Consider the following 26413-nt stretch of genomic DNA (forward strand, 5'->3'; position numbering starts at 1 on the left):
GCGGCCCCTTAGTCCAGGGCTGCCCCTTAGTCCAGGGCTGCCCCTTAGTCCGGTGCTGCCCCTTAGTCCGGTGCCGCCCCTTAATCCAGTGGGGTTTAGTTGGGGGGTGGTCATGTGGAGGGGGATACGGAAGCGGATAGTGACTAAGGTGGGGTGGGGACCACGACCTGGGCCAGAGCCGCCACCTGGACAGACGCCCACCCAGACCCTCCCCTAGACTGTATGCTGGTGCGCCCGGAGGTCGCACCTTTAGGGGGGGGTACTGTGACACTCTGGCTCCACGGACCTTGATATTTGAGCCAGGGTTGTTTATTTTCATTGGTTGGGTGTATTTCTATGCTGGGGATTTCTGGTTGTGCATTTCTATGTTTGGGTTAATTGTTCTTTATGTTGATTAGTCATATGACTCCCAATCGGAGGTAACGAGTGTCAGCTGTCGGCTCGTTATCTCTGATTGGGAGCCATATTTATACGGTGTGGTTTCACCTTGGTTTTGTGGGTTTTTGTTTCCTTGTTGCTGTTAGTGTATATCAGTATTTGGACTTCACTTTCGTCCTATTTGGTTTGTTGTTTTTGATCGTGGTTTCTTTAATTAAATAAAGTCTACGATGTTCGCTCAACACGCTGCGCTTTGGTCTCCTCCTTTCGACGATCGTGACAGAGAAAGAGAGAGAAGCACTCAAATACTGTAAACCTTTATATAAACATATAACCTTATTGTCTAGAAAATGATAAATCTACACTGAACAAAAATATATGCAACAATTTCAGCGATTTTACAGTTCATATGAGGAAATCAGTCAATTGAAATCAATAAATTAATGTCATAATGGCATCCCTGTAGTTAGATGGAGAATATTATGAAGTTTTCATAATTGTTTTCCTTATTTCTGTTGACTGAATATTTTAGTAGGAGGATTTTTTTATGTGATGATGAGAGCAGCGCACAATTCAGTTATGTTTGTAACCTAATATTCTGTATTCCTTTACCGTGAGCAACATCAAAATCTAGCCTATTTAACTGTTTAGATTTTTTTTTTTATTAACTAAAGGTAGGCCTGTTTGACCAGCAGCAAGCTTCAAATTCAAAATCTATTTGAATAGGCTACGGTTTGATGGAGTCGCCCATCTGCATTCCTGTGTCTTTTGCAACAATTGGGATTAGGTGTATGTCCATGGTTTTACGTCACATAGCACATTAATTCAGCCTGCACTGATCTGTCTTGTATCTCGCAGTCATGGGATAAAAACAACAATGCTAACAATGGTTAGCAATAGACACAGTAAACAACCCCAGAAAGGACACCAAACTGCTATTGGCATCAATGACATAGAAAGATGTCTTTACAAACTGTTTTCTGACTCAGTTTGCCTATTTTTATTGTACTTTTGTCCCCACTAACAGCCACTTTTGCGAGCGCAATATATTTTGGCCAAACTAAGTGCATGGTGAAAGAGAGGGTAGAAGGAATAAATGGTAGCTTTTAGCCTTGAGACCTTTATCATTGGGCTACCTGTGGTGTAGTCATACCCAGTTAGGTAAGTGTTATAATAGCATATTAGCATAGCATAAAAGCAATCTTTTGTTCCCAACAATAACTCCGCACTTGAAGCAGCATTAACTGTCGCGCCACAAAAGCCATGGCTCTTGGCAAGGTAAAGAAGTACTTCTAGGTATCAGAGTAGGTGACGCCATCGATGGATTCTACTAGCACATACACAGCTAACTAGATAACCATTCCATATTGGCTACAAAGACATACACACATACGGTACAGTGTTAATGTGTGTGTGTGTGTGTGTGTGTGTGTGTGAGAGAGAGAGAGAGAGATTATGTGTGTGTATGGATGTTGTAGGTTGTTAATGGGGGCCCTATGTGGGCTGACAGACTATGACAGAGAGTGTAATTGAGGTGGATTTCCTGAAAACATTACAGTATATGGAGGGGGTATGAGAAGGTTAGAGAGATTGAATAAGGAGGTTAGGGAGGTTGAATAAGGAGGTTAGGGAGGTTGAGAGGGGTGTAGGGGGGCTGACAGGTGGTGTGTCAGAATCACATTGTGGATGCTGAAGACAGGACGGCTCACTCCAAACCTGTCTCACTATGTTTGTGTCTCGGCCTGCCAGACTTTTGACTGCCCTGTCACATCTCATTCCCTTCCAACTGAGGTGTGTCTTTGCGCGTGTGCATGCATGTGAGTGTGTGTGTGTGTGTGTGTAACTTTTTTATTTTTTATTTGGAAGAAAAGCTGGTCAAATAAACAATATAAAAAAGAAAGAAATCAGGAAATAGTTTTCTAAATGGTCTCTTTACATGAATGACCAGGTCTGGATCAAACTGAACGCCCTTCATTAAGGCTGGGGAGAGATAAATGCTAAGCTGCTCATATGCTTAGTCATCCTGGGCATAGGTGTGTGTGCACACGCACACGCACACCTACACACACACACATGCACACACATACACACACACACACACATGCACACTCATACACAAACACATTTCAACCGACAAGTTTACTTTACATACACAACTTACAGAGCTTCCCATAAAGAGAGAGACACCAAAGCATCTGCCTCTCTCCCTCTCCTTCTCCCCTTCTCTCTGTCACTCTTTTTCTCTCTCACTCCTTCTCTCTCTCACTCCTTCTCGCTCTTTTCTGTCTGTCAGTAGCAATTCCATTCAAAGCAGTTCAAAGCCTGATTGTGTAATGTATAGTACAATACAGCCAAAGCAAGAGATAATTTAACTAATCTCACCCAAACCTGGCAGTCTTTGATAAAACCATCACAGATTCAATTGACAACAAATTAAGCTAATAGCGTTTTATACAAAGACCCACAGATGAAAAACAAATAGAGGAGAATATAATGAGGAAATGCTTTTGACTCCTTGGTCCTCACTGCCCCTCAGGCTATGGCATGATGCCACACCCTTGACAGGGTGAGGAGGGCAACCCCTCTGCCACCCCTCCTGCCGTGCCTCCCCCTCCTCCTCCCACACAAACACTATTGGCTTTTCAAAACTGGAAAGTTACTCTCTCTCTCTCCCTCTCTCTCTCTCTCTCCATCCATCTTGCTTCCTCACTCTCCTTGTCTCTCTCTCACTCTCTCTCTCTCTCTCTCTCTCTCAGCTGAATGTGCCCTGTGTGCGTGCGTATATCTGTGAGTTTGTTTATGTGTGTTTGTTTTTATGTGTGTGTGTACGTGCATGTCTGTACGCACACGCGTGTGTGACTGTGCATGTGTCTGTGTGTGACTGTGCATGTGTCTGTGTGTGACTGTGCATGTGTCTGTGTGTGACTGTGCATGTGTCTGTGTGTGCGCATGTGCCCGATTGTGTTTGTGGCTTTGTGCGTGTGTGAGTGTGTATGTGTGTGATTCAGCAGGTCCTGCTTGTTGGTTGGTAATGATTCTTGTTACTCTGGGGTATATTTATGTGAATTAAATGTCCACCTTTGTCTTTATCTCTTCTCCCTGTAATGAGGGGCCCCTCAGGCACAGCGTAAGGCTTGTTCTGCTTAAACACGCTCTCTCTCTCTCTCTCTCTCTCTCTCTCTCTCTCAGCAGTGGTGAGTGGTGTGTGGTCCTAAGAGGCCTTGTCTGCCTAATAACTTGGGCTGCACTACAGACATAGAGGTAATATTCTCTCTTGCACAGAATGAACAGCCTTTCCCAATGGACTTTCCTGTATAGGCCAAGAAGACTGTTATTATTATTATTATTATTATTATTATTATTATTATTATTATAAGACTGTGGCTGCGTTCCAAACTGTGCCCCAATAGGCGGCCTATTAAAATAAATACAAAATAAAATACAAAATTGCTCAGAAAACTCAGAAAAATAAAATCACCGGCGGCCGAATTTGGGCCCCCAACTTTTCTGTTTTGTTATTTATTTTTAATTATTTTCGTTGTTGGACATAGAATAATGTAAAATCACCAGTTAATCAGCTCAAAGTGATTTTAATTTAGGATATATGTTCCCAAGTACATGCTTAGAAAGAAGGGTTCCAAAGGGGTTATTCAGCTGTCCCCATAGGAGAACCCTTTTTCGTTCCAGGCAGAACCCTTTTGGGTTCCATGTAGAACCCTTTCATGTAGTAATGTGCTACATGTACTACATGGAACCCAAAAGGGTTATACCTGGAACCAAAGGGGTTCTACATGCATCCATGTCCCACGGTCCCTGCACTACTGGGGACCCCTGCACTAGACACTAGAGAGAAGTTATTTTGGTCCCCTAAAATGGAGGATTTATTAACAAAAAGTGCTCTAATTTCTAAACGGTTCACCCAATATGGATGAAAATACCCTCAAATTAAAGCAGACAGTCTGCACTTTATATACATTGTATAATTTCAAATACAAAGTGCTGGAGTACAGAGCCAAAACAAAAACAATTGTGTCACTGTCCCAATACTTTTGGAGCTCACTGAATACTATCTAAGAAGTCCCTGAGTACATAAAGATGGACATAGAGAGGTAGGACGTGAAGGTATGAATCCATGTATTCTCAGCCATAGAAATTTAATAATAGGAGTGTCTGTTCTAGTAATTATATGTCTATGTTCTTAGCCTTCTGTTAGAGCTGAATTGCCATAGAGTTGATTGATTGTGTTTTTACATTATTTGTACACTATTTTCTAGTGTGACTGGTGAGAACACTTTCGTTTACAGTTCATTCTTATGTGGACATTTTTGTGTTTTCACATTTTAACGCTTTAAATTCAAATCAGAGAGCGATTTTAAACAGCACTCCTCTCTCTTAGTATAAGGACGTTCATTACAAATATGATGAATGCAGTATGAAATGGACTTCAAGCATACAGTTGCTTAGACTTCATTGAAAAATATCCACATCATCTGCAGTTTCTACCTCTTCAATAGCCCAATTAAAGCAGTTGAGTGAAATTGGGCTGGGTCCAGGGCCATTTGGCGTGTGTATGTGTGTGTACGTGTGCGTGCGTCGCGTGCCTGTGTGTGTTTCAGCCTGGCTAAGCTACAGTGTGGGTGCCATGCCAACCCCTCTCTCCACAGAGTAAGTGATTACAGAAAGTCTGCCACACAAAAAGACCCACCCACAGATTCTACCCAAAATAAAACAAACAGGAATGATACAATGTCTATTTGGGAATAAGGTGCCATTTGGGACGTCACCACAGTATCTTTCCTAACTGTAAAATGTCAGGTCACATGGGGCTGCCCACTAATTCTCTTCTATCAATCAAATGGCATTTGTACGGATTACTGCTTTTTACAAATACATTGGTCACATAGTGCTTTACAGCAAAAGCAGGCCTAAACCTCCTAGGAGCAAGACGTGACAGTGGCAAGGACAGACTCCCTACTTCTAAACCTAAGAGACATTCACTGAACCAACTCTGATAATACAGTTCGCCACTCCAATGTGTTCAAGATAGGAAATTAGAACAATCATGTCACAGTTCTAGGTGACATCTCTACTTTGAATATCCTCCCCACACACACACTCAACACACACACACACACACTGCTCATTGTGTGCTGTGGCAGTCTGGTGCTGCTGATAGGCAGCGTGTGGTTCCTCCTCTGTGTTAATCTGACACGGTGTGGCGCGGTGTTAGCGCGGCGTTAGCGCGGCGTTAGCGCCCACAAGACAAACCACTACTCTGTCTCTGGAGGAAGTTACAGTCAACGGAGGCCCTAGCCACTTCCTGTCCACCCGGGGGCTATCAGGACGCACAGACAGGCCTCACACACACACATACACACACATACACACACACACACACATATGAATGAACAAACGAACGAACGCAAGCACACAGACACAACCAAATACACACACACACACACGCACGGACACACACACAGCCAATGGCTAATTATAACCCCCACTGCATTAGACAACATACAGTAGGCTACACACACTAACAGCATGGCAGTGACTCATCAACTTAATAAAAGCACAGGGCTGGTTAATAGCATTACCACCATAGTACAGTAACATGACAAACTTGACAGTAAACTAAAATCGTTTTTATAGTAAACGTACGTAAACTTATGTCTGAGTAAAGTAAATGCAAAAGAAATGCATTGTATGCCCTGATGCTATTTTTCAGAAAAGCCCTGCACTAAACATGCCCTATGTTATAGGGAATATGGTGCCATTTCAGACACAGTTTACAGTGGAGTAGATGATGACGTCATAATCTGTGGCCCTGAGCACAGCTGTGACCTGTATCTGTTTCTCTGTTTCTCTGTAACTGACCACCCTATTATTGTGAGCTATGCTACAGGGTGCTACGCACTATTAAACTGGACCAATGAACCACACCCAGATTGTCATGACTCACCTCTCTCTCTCCCAAACCCTCCCTCCATCCATCCACCGAGGGGGAGAAGAAGATAGAGAAGGGGAGGGGGCACGGAAAGGGGGAGAAGAGGGAGAGATAGAAGGGCAAAAAATGAATAGAATGTCAATGGAAGTGGGTTACTCACCAGCTCGACAGAGCCATAGTGTTTTCGGCTGAAGTCTCCACGCCTGCAGCCCAAGTCCTCCGAGGCAGAGCTGCAACACAGACGCATGGTGGTCAGTCTCTCCTCTCTCTCTCCTCCATCAGGAGATTGACACACTCACTCACTCACTCCTACAGATGGCTGCTTGGCTCTACCTCTCTCTCTCTCTCTCTCTCTCTCTCTCTTTGTCTCTCTCTCTCTCCATGTATCTTTCCTTTTCTCCTACTATCCTCCTAGGTATCTCTGATACTATTTCTCTCCTTGTTAACTTATCACTCACTGTCTTGTGCTCTCTCTTTTGTTGTCGTCCTTCTCTCTCTCTCTCTCCATCTCTCTCTGTTCTCTCCCCTTCTAGGTACCTCTGTTTCTCTTCATGTTCACTTCCCTCTCTCATTCTCTCTCTTGTTGTTGTTGTTGTGTCTCCCTTCTGTTGTCTGTCTGTCTCTCTCTCTCTCTCGTAGGACTAGCTAGCCAGCAGTAGCAGCATAGTCCAGCCCCAGTCCTGATTGAGAGGAGGGCCCGAATTAAGTTACATCATGGGTCCCTGATCTGTACTATACAGAAATGTATCATTATGGATATGAATATCATTCTCTTCATGGTGATGTATCCTCAATAGGTACACAAAGGTAGAAATATGCTATATCCTCCTTTGCATATATGGGTATTATTCTACACACTAGCTATTATTCTAATGAGCTCCACCCCAAACAAGACCAAATGTGGTTTTGTCCAGACCAGACCAAACCTGAACCAATCATACACGTCTATGTTTCACAAGTTTTGACATCACGGTACAGCACAGTAGAGCACAGTAGTGTACAGAACAGCACAGTACAGTATAGTTCAGTACAGTACAGTACAGTAAAGTAGATATGTTCAGTATAGTACTGTACAGTAGATGATACTGTACTCTACTCTATTGTGACCTACTGTACTATACTATACTTTTCTTTACTGTTCTGTACTCTACTCTACTGTAATCTACTGTACTGAACTCTACTGTACTGTGCTGTGCTCTCCAAAACCAATGCTATCCAAAACCAATCAGACAGAGAGAGAGAGAGAGAGAGAGAGAGAGAGAGAGAGAGAGAGAGAGAGAGAGAGAGAGAGAGAGAGAGAGAGAGAGAGAGAGAGAGAGAGAGGGGGCAGAGAGAGAGAGAGAGAGAGAGAGGGAGAGGTTGTCCAGACTGTTTTCACAGTGTTGCTTTGACCACCAGACGACAGAAAGTGAAAGAAAGAACAGTTATCAGCTGAACATAACAGTATGCCAGTGGAAGGGAGGACAGTAGCAGGTGACCCAATTGTGGTTTGTGACTACTATGATTTCCCATTGTAGCCAATTCAATTGCTAACATAATTACGAGTGTTAATCACTTAATAATTAATAAACAACATTTATATCAGTAAAAACACTCAAACTAATTGGTAGGCCTACTTTATTTGTTACTTCAGTGAAGTTTCATATCCTCCCTCCTCATGAAGGAGAGAAATGAGAAAATATCTTAAAGATATGTAGGTTTTTGGTAACAGAGTTATAACCCAGCAAACCAAAATTGGTTCTGTGACAGTTCCCAGAACATTCATTAGGTCGCAGCAAATGTTCTTATAACACAAAAACTGTCCAGTCGTGCTGATGATTATAGAATGTTTGTATAAAACATTCGCCTGATGATGCAAGAACGTTACTAGAACACATTTTGTCTGTTCTTTAAAGGTTCCTATAATGTTTCATTAGATTGTGGGAACAGTCTGGTGAGAACATTGTGGGGACATCACAAAATATATGTTCCCAACACACAAAAACTGTCCAGTTGTGCGGATGATTATACTGTGTTTCTTTTAGGGTGCAAAAAACATTCACCTGATGTTCCAAGAATGTTCCTAGAACACATGTGGTCTGTTCTTTAACCTTTTACCGCAGTGGGCTAAATCAGGATCACACAGAGTGTTTCTTCATAGTCTTAAACAAATCTACTTTGAAACAGAAGTATACACCTCATACACAGTGTTATGGGCTTAAAAAAAAAAAAGGGCACCTGTACCATGTCAGATATAGAGTTGAAATGTATTACATTTTGAGTTTGCATCCCAATATTACACTTTATATACATCAGAGAAGACTGAAATATAACAAAACCGTTTGACTTTTTTAAATGAATTATAAAATTATGAAAAATATTAATAACATTCCACCCATGAGGCCACTAGACGGCAATTTGGTAATTTGACTGCAGGAAAGGGCTACAGGTTCCCAGAACGTTTCTTTACGTTGTTGGAACATTGTGGGGATATGACAAAAGCTTGGTTCCCAAAACACTAAAACTGTCCAGTTGTACTGCCATTCAGATAATGTCTTTATCAGGGTGCATAAAACATTCCTTCGATTTTGCAAGAATGTTGACAGAATAGCCTTTCAGAGTTCTTTAAAGGTTCCCAGAACATTTAATTAGGTTGTGGGAACAGTGTGGGTACATTACAAGAGATAGGTTCCCAAAACACAAAATATGCTCACTTTTTGGGCGACCTGACCCAATTCACATAGAAATATTATGTTATAAATATGTCATTCTCATTGAAAGCAAGTATAAGAAGCGTTCTATGGGCGCTATTTCAATGCTTCCCGTTCTTGTAAGAATGTTGACAGAACACCTGGTCTAAGTTCTTTAAAGCAGGGGTGTCAAACTCAATCAGCATACGGGCAATATTGAAAAAAACTATATTTTATTTATTTATTTTACAAAAATATGTTGATACAAATGCGACCCAAACTGGCCATTGTTTTATTTGAAAAAATATGGCCCTTTATAATGTCCACTTATATACATAGGATGCTGTACATAGCATTTTAACATATTAAAACAAAAGAAGAGATAAATAATATTTGTCCAGCCTTTGCTGCTATGCTTGCAGATGTGCATAATATGCTGCGACCCTAATCAAAAAGTATTTAATAACTCCATATAACAAAAACGTAGCTAGGTTGTTGTAAAATGTTAACTTAAAACATGGTTTAAAGTTTTTTGCACTGCATGGATCACCGGTGCAGTTGAATGCAGCATTGCTGTATGGCGCACTCAAAATGTCTTGTAGTTGAGTAGCCAGCCTAGGCTACTGCTCAAATGTTGCTCTAATAGGCCTACATGTTTCTCCTTTGCATTGTGTTTTGTTGCAGGTTTCGTTTTTTGGTTATTCACTGTCAAGCTTTAAAAACCAAAGCCAGAATGCAACACTTAGCCTAGCTAAGACTGTGTCTGTACACTTTCCCTCCTCTACGAGCTTTGAACGAGACACACAAAAGCAGCACAATTGATGTTGAATTCACAGATGCGAGCGCATCAGGCTGTAATTTCATAAAGTAGATGTTGACTCATTTATAGTCGCTTGTGTGTCCTATTATCTTTAGTAGTAATTTATACCCGCGTGTGAATCCTTTATCTTATAACTTTTTGACAACCAAGATGACATTTTCTGTAGGATACAGCAATGACCCGTTGGAACCTAAACTTTGCATGGACATTTAGCCTACAAAACTTTAAAATTTCGGTCTGGTAGAAGATTGGTCAGTGCCATTAGTGATGATGTGATACAGTTCTCTGGCTGGCTCGTGTGTTGCACAATGTTCCACAATTTCCAAATAAGTATGTTTTTATGACGTTTATAGCATATTTGTTTTAAGTTTAACATAATATTCCATTGATGTTCACGCTATATACATTTGACCTTGTCTTGGAGATCCTCAGAACATTTCAAGAACATTTAGAAAATGTTATATTTAAGTTTTACTTAATATTACCACAACAGTCTCAGTATGCAAATGTGTAGCTCCTTAAAGCAGGTTGAAATATGTTTATCTCCAAATGTAATGGCAATTCACATTTGAGGACTGTTTGTAGGTGATATAGAGAGATATGGCATTTTAATTTAAAAGTTCTGGGAACGTTCTTGTAACATCAGGTGAATGTTTTTTGCACCCTAAAAGAAACATTGTATAATCATCTGCACAACTGGACAGTTTTTTGTGTTTTGGGAACATATCTTTTGTGATGTCTCTACAATGTTCCCACCAGACTTTTCCCACATTGTGTTATTACATTACCTGGAAACCTCATAATAACTTTTTGGAATGTTCTGTGGTGGTTGTTACAGATGTTGTGCACAACATTTTAGTGAATGTTATAAGAACATTCCAAACATATTTCATTTAAAACGTAATTATTATTATCCTAATGTTAGATAAAACCCTAAATAGAATTTAATGGGATTCTTAGCTAATGTTCTGGGAATGTTCCCAGTTTGCTGGGAAGGCACAACGCAATGTTTATTAAACTCATAATTTCTCCAAAACTAAATATAAGTGTTCACTGGCACACTGGAGAAGTGTGCTCTTCACGGATGAATCCCGGTTTCAACTGTACCGGGCAGATGGCAGACAGCATGTATGGTGTTGTGTGGGGGCGAGCGGTTTGCTGATGTCAACGTTGTAAACAGAGTGCCCCATGGTGGCGATGGGGTTATGGTATGGGCAGGCATAAGCTACGGACAACGAAAACAATTGCATTTTATCGATGGCAATTTGAATGCACAGAGATAGCGTGACGAGATAATGAGACCCATTGTCGTGCCATTCATCCACCGCCATCACCTCATGTCTCAGCATGATAATGCACGGCCCCATGTCGCAAGGATCTGTACACAATTCCTGGAAGCTGAAAATGTCCCAGTTCTTCCACGGCCTGCACACTCACCAGACATGTCACCCATTGAGCATGTTTGGGATGCTCTGGATTGATGTGTACGACAGCGTGTTCCAGTTCCCGCCAATTTCCAGCAACTTCGCACAGACATTGAAGAGGAGTGGGACAACTTTCCACAGGCCGCAATCAACAGCCTGATCAACTCTATGCGAAGGAGATGTGTCACGCTGCATGAGGCAAATGATGGTCACACCAGATACTGACTGGTTTTCTGATCCACGCCCCTACATTTGTTTTAAGGTATCTGTGACCAACAGATGCATATCTGTCTTCCCAGTTATATGAACTGTAGTAAAATCTTTGAAATTGTTGCATGTTGCGTTTATATTTTTGTTCAGTGTATATATGCCTTAATAAGAAAAGGAAAAAAACTCAACTTTCATTTGACACCCAATTTGACATGCTCTTATGAACTTCACATGTTGGTGCTCATCGGTCCTTTTACATGGAAATGCCTATATATTGCATAGTACCGGTATTCCTACAACTATACATTCCAGAGAAAGACTGGAAATCGAGGCTAAAAGATGCAGCAAGGCTTTCACTATAATACCGTGGTGGATGACAAAGAGAGCCAATCAAAGGGTGGATGGTGTCTATGTTGCTGTGCTGTCATCCTACTATGTTGGATAACATCAAAGTGCTGCTAGGTATACTCAGAGGACAGGACAGTGTGAGATAATCGCTCCATCTGACAGTGTGTATGTGCGTGCGTGTGTTTGTCTGTACTGTATGAGTGTTTGTCTAGCTGCACAGAATGTATGTGTGTGTGTCCTGTATGAGTGTTTGTCTTGCCCTCTCAGTAAGTAGCCTATCATTGCTGTTCCATTACCATCTGATTGCAGTGTTGACACCATGGACAGGCCTACCTATTGTCTGCATTATGCTGTGTGTGTATGGTAATGGTGAGTGAGTGATTATGTTATGTATGTGTGTGTGTGTGTGTGTGTGTCCCTTTCAACAGCATCTCTCTGGCAGTGTGTGATTGTGAGTGTGTGTGTGTGTGTGTGTGTGTGTGTGCGTGCGTGTGTGGTGGTGGATATGACCTGTTGGTGACACAATAGTGATACAATATGGGAGACGAGTGGATCTGTGAATATGAACATAACGTTAATGTTATGAGTATGTCTGAGTTGATATGCCAACATCTCTCCTCCTAGTGGAGATTAATTTAGAGTAGGGGTCGTAATGGTTATGTGTGGCCATGCTTGGATAAATCTATTCAGTATGTGTTATCCCCTCCCCCCCCCACTCTCTCTCTCTCTGTAGAAAAGGGTGGGGTCTGCTCCCGAAGAAAATACCCTCCATCTGTAATAGACTAATCTAATATACTGTCTTATTTTTCTTTTTTTCTCATCCTCTGTCCACCCTTTCCTGTCCTTCACCTCTCCTCTAAGAGAAGGAGGGATAGAGGGATGAAGAAAGCAGGGAGAGCGGGTGTGTCCTGGAGGGGGATGATAAAGGGATGGGGTCCGCCCTATTTCCCTTCACTCATCCACTTTAGGTTAATGAAAAAAAGCTAATCTTTCCATCCCTCCATCCCCTCGTCACTGGGTTTACAGTAAATTGGGCAATGCAGCATAAAACATGTATTTCATGAAGGTTACAGGTAGGGGTTAAACTGTGTTGGTCTGTGGAAAACGTAGAAAAACAGATTTACTGTCATTCTGTTACCAAACTTTACAGCTGCACACACAAACACAGTTTAACCCCTACCTGTAACCTCCATAAAATACATGTTTTATGCTGCTCTGCCCAATTTACTGTGTGTGTGTGTGTTTGTGTGTGTGTGTGTGTGTGTGTGTGTGTGTGTGTGTGTGTGTGTGTGTGTGTGTGTGTGTGTGTGTGTGTGTGTCTGTGTGATGGGAAGGAGGTCCACCTCCTTAAATTGGGACACAGTCAGCAATGTTACGAGTGTGTTATTTATGTGTCTAAGGGGTGTATATGGCAACAGCACAGCACAGTTGTGACCTGAATGGATTTCTGTTATAAATAACCCAGGTTTAGCAAATTGGATCCTTTTGGCAGAAGCCCTGGTTTTCAGATGGGCCTGTTACAATCATGTTAGGCCTACTGATCATAGACTTTGATAGTAGGATTCATTTTGGGGCCTCGTTGGATGTAGGCCTAGTACATAGTGGTGACTACAGTGGGGGAAAAAAGTATTTAGTCAGCCACCAATTGTGCATGTTCTCCCACTTAAAAAGATGAGAGAGGCCTGTAATTTTCATCATAGCTACACGTCAACTATGACAGACAAACTGAGAAGAAAAAAATCCAGAAAATCACATTGTAGGATTTTTTATGAATTTATTTGCAAATTATATAAATAAAACCAAATAAGTATTTGGTCAATAACAAAAGTTTCTCAATACTTTGTTATATACCCTTTGTTGGCAATGACACAGGTCAAACGTTTTCTGTAAGTCTTCACAAGGTTTTCACACACTGTTGCTGGTATTTTGGCCCATTCCTCCATGCAGATCTCCTCTAGAGCAGTGATGTTTTGGGGCTGTCGCTGGGCAACACGGACTTTCAACTCCCTCCAAAGATTTTCTATGGGGTTGAGATCTGGAGACTGGCTAGGCCACTCCAGGACCTTGAAATGCTTCTTACGAAGCCACTCCTTCGTGCCCGGGCGGTGTGTTTGGGATCATTGTCATGCTGAAAGACCCAGCCACGTTTCATCTTCAATGCCCTTGCTGATGGAAGGAGGTTTTCACTCAAAATCTTACGATACATGGCCCCATTCATTCTTTCCTTTACACGGATCAGTCGTCCTGGTCCCTTTGCAGAAAGACAGCCCCAAAGCATGATGTTTCCACCCCCATGCTTCACAGTAGGTATGGTGTTCTTTGGATGCAACTCAGCATTCTTTGTCCTCCAAACGCGACGAGTTGAGTTTTTACCAAAAAGTTCTATTTTGGTTTCATCTGACCATATGACATTCTCCCAATCCTCTTCTGGATCATCCAAATGCACTCTAGCAAACTTCAGATGGGCCTGGACATGTACTGGCTTAAGCAGGGGGACACGTCTGGCACTGCAGGATTTGAGTCCCTGGCGGCGTAGTGTGTTACTGATGGTAGGCTTTGTTACTTTGGTCCCAGCATTCACTAGGTCCCCCCGTGTGGTTCTGGGATTTTTGCTCACCGTTCTTGTGATCATTTTGACCCCACGGGGTGAGATCTTGCGTGGAGCCCCAGATCGAGGGAGATTATCAGTGGTCTTGTATGTCTTCCATTTCCTAATAATTGCTCCCACAGTTGATTTCTTCAAACCAAGCTGCTTACCTATTGCAGATTCAGTCTTCCCAGCCTGGTGCAGGTCTACAATTTTGTTTCTGGTGTCCTTTGACAGCTCTTTGGTCTTGGCCATAGTGGAGTTTGGAGTGTGACTGTTTGAGGTTGTGGACAGGTGTCTTTTATACTGATAACAAGTTCAAACAGGTGCCATTAATACAGGTAACGAGTGGAGGACAGAGGAGCCTCTTAAAGAAGAAGTTACAGGTCTGTGAGAGCCAGAAATCTTGCTTGTTTGTAGGTGACCAAATACTTATTTTCCACCATAATTTGCAAATAAATTCATAAAAAATCCTACAATGTGATTTTCTGGATTTCTTCCCCCTCAATTCGTCTGTCATAGATGACGTGTACCTATGATGAAAATTACAGGCCTCTCTCATCTTTTTAAGTGGGAGAACTTGCACAATTGGTGGCTGACTAAATACTTTTTTCCCCCACTGTATAATGATGATGATGAAAACAATTATGACTAGAATCGTCTAGAATAAATAGATTATATTTCTATCAATAAAACTAGTACAATTATGATGATGGTTGTGATGAGGATGATGACACCTTAGTCCCTAACCCTCCTCCTAGTCCAGAACTAGAAACGCAGTGTTGTTGTCATGGTGACTACCCACTGCCCAATCACACACAATCAGTCAAGGTGTGACCCCAGAGGTGAAAAGTCAAAGGTTATGTAGACTCACTAATGAGGGAGGTCTTAAAGGTTGAGGACTAAAAACTTTTCACAACGCCTACAATTTTTCTTTCTTGAACCTCAAAAGCCCATTGTAAGAAGCAGGGCCGGCCCTAGCCATAAGCAACATACACCGCTAGGGGGCCTGTCATGCCAAATAGAGTAACCCCCCCCCCATGTTTACATTGCACAATTATTATTATTTATAATTTATTAGCATAATGTCTCAATTACAAGCAGTATGTTGCCCTTCTTTTTTAAAGATCCATTCCTCTGGAGTCCCTACCATCACTGCAGCGAGTGCAACTTCAACCATGTCAATCAGTAAACGGTGAGTGACAAACAAACAAGGGGAACATCTTAATAGTCCAAATGGCTTTCTCTAATGAAACATATCTGGACGATGTAAAACCTATCATCTCTCCCTTCTGTTTGAATCTGTCTCCCTCCTGTCTCCTGATTCTGCCTATACCTTCTCTTCATCCTGTTATTGGTTCTCTCCTCTTCCTCCAGACGAAATCCTGTGTCTCATGACATCCGATTGCCCAACAACCAGCCCACTCGACTCGACCCCAACCCCTCCTCCCTCCTATGTCTGACCACTGGCTGCTTTCTCTCCAACTTCGACTGCCAGTCGTACCCCTCCTCAAGAAACTAACACTTCTCAGACAGGTATCCTTGCTTTCTTTTCTAAAACTTGATATAAAAACTGTCCGTCAGAACAGCACTGAACAAATCAGATTCAGTTGTTAACTAAACGTACAATTAATTGTGCTATATCTTGAATATTACTTAGCCCAGCTTCTAGACCGAGATTTTGTATCTCGGTCTAGCAGTATAACACTAACCCGTCATGCAACTTATTTACATGTCACCACAGACAGGAAGTAGAATGGAGCGTGTGCGCGCAAACATTGACATCCATATTTGGTTTTGATTTGAAGGGGGTGGTAGCATCTAACAATTTGATTTTAATTATTTCCTGGCCACCGCTCGGTGTAGACCTGAGCGGGTTGGATATGTGTAAGCAATATGGGGACAATTCAACCTGGCCTGGATCTGCCTGTAACCTGTGTGTTTTCTTTCTGCATCCTTATCCTTCTATGCCTCTGTCTCTTTCCCTTTTACTCTGCTCCTGTTCTTCAGGATCTAGGGGTTCTGTCATGTTCTGAGACGTCTACCGTATCCCTTCCCCAGACCTGGATCCACCTGATGTCCTCCATGATCAACCACCCTCCAAGATCCCACGTTTCATTACATCATCTACAGCTACTGTTAATGTCATGTGGTTTGATCTAATCTGCTAAGGGACCTGTGCTTGACATACCATCCTGGGCACAGTGTGATACGCAGATGCACTACATACACTAGCACTGCAAACAACAAGAGCAAAGAGAACAGCTGTGCCTGGACTTTACCGTCTCCCTCTTCAAGTCCCCCTTCTGAGACTGGCTGCCTGTCGAGGGAAAGTGACCACCTGTAGCATCCACCTATTCTCTATCCCACACGCCAGAACTGAGATTGTCATTTATACTTCTGTTTTCTCAACTAAATTGTATTTTATTGTTGATGTGTTGATGTTAGCCTATACTCATGTATTTCAGTCTATAACTGCCACGTGGGTATATTATATCAAATCAATAAGTTCATGACACACCTGTTCCACACAAAAAAAAAACTTTTTCATATTTCAATCTTAAATATTGCCAGGTTGGTATTTTCCCACGGGGTGTTTATTTAATTAATTGTTGTAAATCCCTTTTGGTATTTGTGAGTTCAACATTATTCAACTGTCTGTTGTGTCCTGCATTATGTTCAACCACAAGTGTACTACTCTATTACTGGGCTATGCCTATGCCATGTGGTGGAGGAAGGGAGGTAGGGATAAATAATCATAATAGGACTAATAGCATACTTTAGTAAGACAAGACAAGGGAAGCTCAAAATAAAATATGCCCGCCAGAGGAGCCAGTTTATAACTTCAACTGATTTGCACATTCATGAAGTGTTAATAGCTTCATGGGAGCTCACTTTGCGATCTGAAAGGTAAGTTAATGTGCAGTTTACACATTTTCTTTGCTATTTTGAAAACTAAGAACCGTTTAAGACATGACTTTTAATGTTGTTGAAATGTTGAGGTACCCAAAAGTAGTTCAAAGTAATGTTTTCATCTTAATCTGCGGAATTGTTGCGGAAATAAGCTTTGTTTCCATAGCAGGGATGAAATGAATGGCATTTTGACTGTAATGATCTCCATCATTCGACGCATTAGCCCATCACACCGTTGATATAGCAACGGATGCTAATAGCATCTCGAATCCCATTGTGACGCAGGGGGGGACACTACTTGCCATGACAGGCCCCAGACCAAGTTTTTAGGAAATAGTCAGTGTTTCAACTTACTATGCAATTTTGAAATTCGGATGCGCATCAGCAGTTTTTTTTTTTTTTCTCTTGTTATGTCAGTCACTAACGGCAATTCCACGACAACAGAATGATGCTGAGACTCCGATTTTTAGGCCAAACAAAAACCATTGATTTCAACATTAAACAAACCATACAGGACTGGGCGTTGTTGTTCACTAGTTTACTCCAAGTAGGGAAAGGATGGTGGGGTTGAAAAGTAATAAAGGGGAATATATATATAAAAAATAAAAATAAACATGGGGGATTGGAAGTGATGCAGACAATTACATTGATAGAAGATGCAATCTATCTGCAATATTAAGCTGATCCATCAAGAAAAAAAAAAAAAAAAAAAAACATACAACTCTATGCACAGTCTAACAATCTAACTCTAACAATTTCCACTGAACATTTTACTAAAACACATTTACTTGAAGAACAGAGCAGATGTAAAGTTTGGTAACAGAATGACAGTAAAATATCCCTCTGTTTTTTATCTGTTTTTGTACGTTTTCCAAAACTCTCTTAAATATATACTCTGAATTAAGATTCAAAGATGTCTGCAGAAAGAATGTGGTGTCAGCTATGATATGACACCTTGAGCTGGAAAAAATCTATTTTGGTTATAAAACTACGTAAGTAAAGTGGATTAACACCCGGTAAAATAATGATGGTAACAGAATGACATCATGGGTCCCTGATCTATGCTATACAGAAATACATAATTATGAATTCCATTATCTTCATGGTGATGTATCATAAATAGGTACACAAAGGTAGAAAAATGTAATATCCTCCTTTGCGTGATTGGATATTATTCTACACACTGGCTATTATTCTAATGAGGTCCACCCCCAAACAAGACCAAATTTGGTTGGTCCGGACCAGACCAAATCTGTACCAATCACAGCTATCTATGTTTTACAAGTTTGGACATCACAGTATAGCACAGTAGAGCACAGTAGAATACAGTACAGTACATCACAGCACAGTAGAGTTCAGTACAGTACAGCACAGTACAGTGCAGTAGAGAATAATTCAGTGCAGTACAGTAGAGTTCAGTACAGTACAGTGCAATACAGTAAATTATACTGTACTCTACGCTAGTGTGCTCTACTGTACTGGCCTCTACTGTACTAAACTCTACTGTACAGCACAGTAATGTACTGTATTGTACTGACCTATACTCTACTCTACTTTTCTTTACTGTACTGTACTCTACTGTACTGTTCTGTGCTGTTCAAACTTGTGAAACAGACGTCCATGATTGGTTCAGAGTTGGACTGAACTAATTTTTACTACTTTTCAACGTCCATGGACATTTGGTGTCGGTCGGTGCTCAGTGGGTGAGAGGGCTGGTTAGAGTAAATGGAAAGAGAGGGGGCTCATGGTCAGGTGTCAGTAAGAGCCGGGAGAGGTGACATTAACTGGAGAGAGAGAGAAGAGACATGGAGAAAGAGAGGGAGGGGTTGACCAGACTGTTTACACACTAACTTTGATCAGCACGCGACAGAAAGATAAATAAAACAGTTATGAACTGAACATAACAGCATGCCAGTGAAATGGAGGACAGTAGCAGGTGACCCAACTGTGGTTTGTGACTACTATGAATTCCCACTGTAGCCAATTCAGTTGCAGTCATTCTGTTACCAATTTTTTTGGTCATTCTGTTACCGATTTGGTAACAGAATATAGCATTTTAATAACTTGATAAATCATAAACCACATTTTTATCAGTAAAAACACTATAACTACTTGGTAGGCCTACCTTAACCTGTTACTTCTGTGAACTTTCATTATCCTCCCTCCTCATGAGGGAGAGAAATTAGAAAATACAGTATCTTGGTATACAGGTTTCTGGTAACAGAATGACAAGACACTATGAAATATTTCTTAAATCTACAGAAGGCAAATAATTTCTGAAAAACTACATATACATGTTGATATTAGTTGGCAGGGGTCTTTACTTCAACATGATTGTGTTTTGATGTATTTATAATACCTTTTCTGCAAGATGTTTTCTAAGACCCCTTTTCCATCTGTTTCACCAGAAATCAAAGCCTTTGCTTATTCCTAATTTTTAAGGATGGAAAATGGTTGAAAAATGTATATATGCCTTAATTTCTAAAAAATATAGACTCTTAGCTTTTATTTGACACCAAATTGTATGTGCTCCTATGACCTTCACAAGTTAGTGCTCATTGGGCATTTTACATGGAAATGGCCCTAACCAGGTTTCATTTAAAAATGAGTAGAATTGCATGAAATTAGTTATAAAATTGCAAAATCTTCTCTCCACCCCATGGCAAAATGTGTAGAATTGCAGCAAACTTGCTTTAAAACTGCAACATTTTCTCTACGCCCTATGGCAAAATGTTTAGATTTGCGCTAAATTATCTCTAAAACTTCATTTATTTTTCTCCGCCATTAAAAAGGGGGGTCACTAAAATGTTTTGCCTGCGAGATGGGGGCCCCCCAACAAAATTGCTTAGGGCACCAAAAAGGCTAGGTTAAGCAGACAAGTGAATTGAAAAAAATTGCTGATTTTGACCAGCATAATGATTTCTATACATGTTTTATCACTTAAAAATATGTCGAAGTATTGGCTTTCACCTGCCCAAACACCATCCCACGCTTATAGGCATTCAAAGTAGGGGAAACCCTGATCCTGCTTTTTTTACTGGTAGGACTGGGTCACTGCAGATGAAGCTGCATTCTTACATTGACTGACTGGTTTCCTAGTGGAGTAGAGAGAGAGAAAGAGAGAGAGAGACTCATATTTTGCTGCAGTAATGCATGTTTTAGACTTGATAAATATTGTGGTTGGTAATTTAAACATGACATACAGCTTGCCATACCTGAGGTTGGTAGTCTACAGATTAAAATGAATTTGGAGAACATATCTCAATATCATCAATTCAGTATTTATGTTTTTCTGAGCGCTAGCACACTAATGTTATTCTTATGCTGTCATGCTCTCAACAGGGTTTAGCTGCCTGGCGCATGCAACTCCATTCTACCGTGAACTAAAAAGCATTCTGATTAATAATTCATGTTATTTCCTTGTTTGTTCGTGGACATTGTCTACCACCACAGCAAACAACTCAATCAATACGCAACACACGTTTCAATGGCGCCGAACTAATTCAGTTCAACTGTCATAAGACGTCGTTCAAATATGCCCCTAAATAGTGTTATCGTTTAGCGACGTTTGGTCACGGTGGAATCGGGCATGGCTGCGAAGCTCCCATAACGGAGCGTATCTATTCGAACGCTTCTGCCACTTCAGGCTGGTGGCGACTTGTGGATTCAAAGATTCAAATAGTCTCCAATATCGCGTTTTGCAGAGGAAAATAAGCATCATTCAACGGCGAGAATGATTCACAAGCAGTCGCTGACTCAGTGTTGGGAAATGCAACATAAATATAGTGAACATTTGGAGAGCCTACACATGCGTAAAAATAAATAATTCAAACGTTTATGTAACGCAGGTTCCGATTTATAACACTATAATTACATGGTTTACTTTGACAATTAATTAATAGCTCTACAGCATAATGAGTTTGTTTATCTCTGCTGCTTATTGAACATGGTGCGATTTTTTTCTTCATTCCATACAAAAATGCTGCAGTGACAGTAACCTAAGCCACGAGTGCCGTATGACAACACCACACACCTGCATTCAACAGATAACACATAAACACACAAGTCTACTTATATGGCCATAGTAGCTGCAAACACTTAGCTGACGGACCGAAATGTGATCATTTACCGTTGGTTGAAAGTCAACAGTTTGGTAGAAGCTGGGTCCACACTGTTCATGTCCCCCATGCGATACCAGAGAGCTTGTTTTCCTATTTCTTCTTGTTCACTAGGACTCATACTGCTTTCAAACTCCGTATTCTTACTCTATATTTTCCCCACTGCATTCAATTCGGCTCTTCTCCTTCCTTGCGCGCGCAGTGGATGCTGATGAGACTGGCTTGTCCTTGCAGCATGTGGCAGGAGGGGGTTTCCTAACAAAACACCGTGCGGATTAGTGGCGTAATGTGTGTGCGTCTCTGTCTCTCTCCTCTCTCTACATTTACAGTTTGCGCGCTCCAAGACGAGCACATAGCACAACCTCCTCATATGACCCTGGCATTTTATCCACACCAGCCAACATCACTGGGCTGCCAACTACCCCCCCCCCCAAATAATGAGTATTCATATTATTAAATAATTAATAGTGCTTTATTAATAAGTGTAATAAAAAGTTGTTTAATCTAACACATCCAAGCAGGATTGCATATATTTTACTGTCAAAATAGGACTCCAGAATTTCCTGATTTAGTTTTGTTTAATAGAGATGAATTACATACATCTTTATGTGCACTAACTAATATCATAGGTTAATACATTTGGGGTTCAACACCTGAGGAAGTAGATACTCAAAACACATGAACTAGATTTCTAACTCTAAATATGTGACCGACCGCCTCGATCCAGTCTTATGTAGCAAAATGTGAAATTGTGTTTTTGACATTGGATAAAAGTAGACTCAGAGATACAAAATGGTATATCATACACTGCAGTTCAGGAACAATGGGAAAGTAATTATGTTTTGAATGTTGATAAACTTGTAATGCCACTTTTGAGGAAATGGCCTTGAATGTTTTGGTACACTACTGGAGAGCTCTTCTTTGTCTACACCTATTCAGCATCATTCACACCCTCTTAAGCCTTAGCCCCACCCGTCTATTTAAGGATTAAACAGAGTGAGTAAACAACCAAAGATTTCAAGACTAAAAGTGGTGAAAGTAGTAGCCTACAATAAGGAAAAAGTCCAGGTGAAAATACACTTTATCTAGTCCTTGGGCTATATCCTAATCTGACTTTGGTGCAGGTCATGTTGTTCTTCACATTACCGTCTCTGGTAAACATACACTATGTCAAATAAATATACGTTTATTTGTCACATGCACAGGATACAGAAGGTGTAAACTGTACAGTGAAATGGTTACTTGTACATTTACATAGTAGCAATATCAAAAATAGAAAGTGTCCAGATAAAAATATTTTATTAATATTTTATAATTATTAGATGCTTACCCAGACACATTTTTCTAAATTGATGGGTCATGTGAAAGAAACGCTATAACCACCTCCGAGCCACATCTAGCTAAGTGGATGGATCACTATTGTCTAGACATGTACACATGTTCATGAAATACAATAGATGGCCGTAATCACCCTCAGACACACCTGGATAACTTGATGGGTCATGTAATTATCTGGCAAAGTGGAGTCTTTTGTTTAGACATGTAGCTAGCTTGCTAGCTAAACAATGAACCATAATCCCAACGCATAGCTACAGTACAAACGGATTGCCATAGTTAGCCACCATGCATGAAATGCTGTAGTATGAATCTGCAGCTAAAGCTAACCAACTAGGTTCAATGTTAGCTAGATCATACACGTAACGTTAGCTAGCGAGCCAGCAAGCTAACGTTCGCAAGCTAGCTAACAAAATTAGAAACCTACACTCTTACCTGTATAGATGGATGAACGCTTCATGGCAGCATGTTTTTTCTGTTTTATTTGTAGCTAACTACAGCTTGTTTGGCCCGTTGTGTCAAGTCACTCCGGTTCACACTGACCGTGTGCAGAAAGTAGTCTATAAAAACTTTTTCCCGCTGGTCTTTGTCGATAGCGCCTGCTAAATTCAGGGCAGCAATATTGTTGAGAGCAGTAGCAATACTTTTGCAGTTCTCAATGGCTAATGTTATTTCTTTCAAAAAAGCTGCGGTAGCAAGGATTATCTACACATACTGAGCAGCTTATGTTATAGACAGAAGCGTGCTACATGGCAGACCAATCTGATTTCATCTCTCGGCATGTCCAGCCCTTCCATTAGCTCACCCAATCATGGCTAACGGGAAGGTTCATGTCTTTTTCCGTGGCTAAACCAACTAGGCTCGTAATTTAACAATTGTATTCTTATTTACAGATGGCATACATGTTTTTTATTAAGGCACATAAAAGTTCACATGTTCCAGAAGGCATTTCTGCCAAAAAAATGAATTTTGATAACAAAATAAATGTTCAAATGCCTCTCCAAATGAAGTAGTGACATGTGACATACACTACCAGTCCAAAGGTTGGACACACCTACTCATTCAAGGGTTGTTCTTTATTTTTACTATTTTTTACATTGTAGAATAATAGTGAAGACATCAAAACTATGAAATAACACATATGGAATCATGTAGTATGTGGGGTGGCAGGTAGCTTAGTGGGTAAAAGCATTGTGCCAGTAACCAAAAGGTTGCTGGTTCTAATCCCCAGGCTGACTAGGTGAAAAATCGGTCGATGTGCCCTTAAGCAAGGTACTTAACCCTAATTGCTCCTGTAAGTCGCTCTGGATAAGAGCGTCTGCTAAATGACTAAAATGTAAATGTAAAATGTAGTATCCAAAAAAGTGTTAAATAAATCAAAATATATTTGAGATTCTTCAAATAGCCACCCTTTGCCTTGATGACAGCTTTGCACACTCTTGGCATTCTCTCAACCAGCTTCAACTGAAATATAACATATATTTTGATTTGTTTAACACTTTTTTGGTTACTACATGATTCCATAAGTGTTAATTCATAGTTTTGATGTCTTCACTATTATTCTACAATGTAGAAAATAGTAAAAAATTAAGAAAAACCCTTGAATGAGTAGGTGTGTCCAATCTTTTGACTGGTACTGTAAGTCTAGCTTCTTGAAACGGGTCACATACAGTATAATACCCACTGCTAGTTGCCATGTATTCATCCAACAGTAAATGTAATGTCCAAATTTTTTTTTGCAGGCGACTACCCATGAGACCTATAGGCCTATGCCCTTGCAATGGCCAGAGCGCATTTTCGCGCGCCACTCCATATCTCAAAGCCATATCAAATATCTTGTAAAATAGTTGCTATTGAGTAGAATTTTGAGAGTTTCGATTTTTTATATATATATTCTTAACAGGCTCATGTGCCATGAAACTTTTTTTCATTTTTTATTTAAAAATATATATATTTTTGTGTGTGTCAATTTCGACCAGCTCACCCCCCCCGAAAAAATGGTCCAGCCCATCTGGCATCTGCCAGAATTGCCAGGTGGTCAATTCATCCCTGCTCTTGGATTACCATGAATGTCTGAGAAACTCACAGGGGGTTACGCTTTTGAACATTTTAATTCCTGAGTGTCAAGTGGCAAAAAGGAGTCTGGAAGAAAATGTACAGTAAGCTATGCTATGTTTCCCACTCTAATATGAAATAGTCTGTGTCCCAAATGACTCCCTGTTCCCTATGTAGTGTACTACTTTTGACCAGGGCTTATAGGGAGATGCAGGCAGGGGCGGTGTGTTCATTAGGGCGATATGGGCGACGCACTGCCAAACGGGAAAAGGAAGGGTTTTTTTTTCTAATCAATTATATCACGGCAACAGTAGTTATCAGTGTTCTAATCTAGACGTCTGATCTGCCACTAAATGTCCAATCAGGCTAAAGTTGTGCTTCAAATGGCCCCGCCCCTTTTGGGGCGATTTCAGTCAGGTTGAAAATCGCCCCAGAAGTCTCTCATAGACTCTCATGTAAAATCTATTTTTTTCAAATATCAGAGCTTTCAATACAATCTCTATGGGTTCCGGGAGGGCTTGCACTTACGCGCTTTCGTCATACGTAACATAACCATGAACGTAACTAAGAAAAGAGCGGGTAGCAGCGTCAATCAATTCACGTACTACTGTCAAGATGGCTAGCGTTCAGTGCAACTCGATTGTCTCTTTGAAAGAAGTTCCTTTTTGTCGGCGAACAAATCAAGATAAATTGGCAACGAAACAATTAGGACCTCCCAGACCAAATTTAATAATTCAACAGGTTTCTACTAAAGGGGGAAAGTCCTACACCCGAGGATTTTCCAAAAATTGGTACGAACGAAAAACCTGGCTAGCAGGCTGCGATGTAGCTAATGCAGTCTTCTGCTACCCCTGCTTACTCTTTCACCCTGAAGGCGGCACGGCAGACAGCACCGCTTGGACAGCGACTGGTGTAACGGACATGCACCATCTTTCAGAAAAGATTAAGAAACATGAGCTGTCAAAGACCCACATGGATAGCTGTTTGAGATTGTCTGCTTTGGGGAGAGTGAACATTGCCACTCAACTGGATGAGGGATACAGGCTAGCTGTCCGCCGCCACAACGATGAGGTTAGCAAGAACCGCCACATCCTCATCCGGCTAATCCAGTGTGTGAAGTTTTGCGGAGTGTTTGAGTTAGCTTTGCGAGGCAAAGATGAAACTGAGGGCTCCACCAACCCTGGTATTTTTCTTGGACTTGTCAACTTTGTGGCACAATTAGATGAGGTGTTTTATGGAAATGCATATTGTTTATGCAGTGTTGAGGAATGTGAAAGAACACCCTTGATTATTTTTACTGTGATAACTTATTTTGCTTTTGTAAGCCAACACTTTTGAGATCAGTCAATAAATGCTTCTGGTATTGACTTATATGCTGCCCCTGTCTTCATATTGTTGCTGGACATATCTTTGTTTAAATGTGTGTAGGTCACCTAAATCATCAGAAAAATTGCTCCCCCTGAGAATTTTTTCAGGAGCCGCCACTGGATGCAGGGTATAGGGTGTAATTTGGGACGCAGACATATTATTGGTCACCTGAGGGACATGTATGCCTACATATGAAGATCACAAATATGCCTCCAAATACAAGGTGTGTGTGTGTGCATGA

At 40.9% G+C, this 26413-nt stretch overlaps 1 protein-coding gene across 7 annotated transcripts in view; it reads right to left on the reverse strand.

Annotated features, from left to right (window-relative positions):
• The window catches only part of LOC121541442 (GTPase-activating Rap/Ran-GAP domain-like protein 3), a 168338-nt gene that overhangs the window by 81863 nt on the left and 60062 nt on the right, over window positions 1-26413 (reverse strand). For 3 of the 7 annotated variants that reach the window (XM_041850451.1, XM_041850448.1, XM_041850446.1), the window contains exon 2: window positions 6486-6555. In XM_041850451.1, coding sequence (XP_041706385.1) covers window positions 6486-6555 — 70 coding nt within the window. Of the gene's footprint in view, window positions 1-6485; window positions 6556-21407; window positions 21700-26413 lie in introns of those variants that run through there. The other 4 variants (XM_041850447.2, XM_041850449.2, XM_041850445.2 and 1 more) reach the window with 3 other exon arrangements.

The sequence above is a fragment of the Coregonus clupeaformis genome, chromosome 27 (genome assembly GCF_020615455.1).
Source record: "Coregonus clupeaformis isolate EN_2021a chromosome 27, ASM2061545v1, whole genome shotgun sequence".
In the NCBI taxonomy this organism is placed as follows: Eukaryota; Metazoa; Chordata; class Actinopteri; order Salmoniformes; family Salmonidae; genus Coregonus; species Coregonus clupeaformis.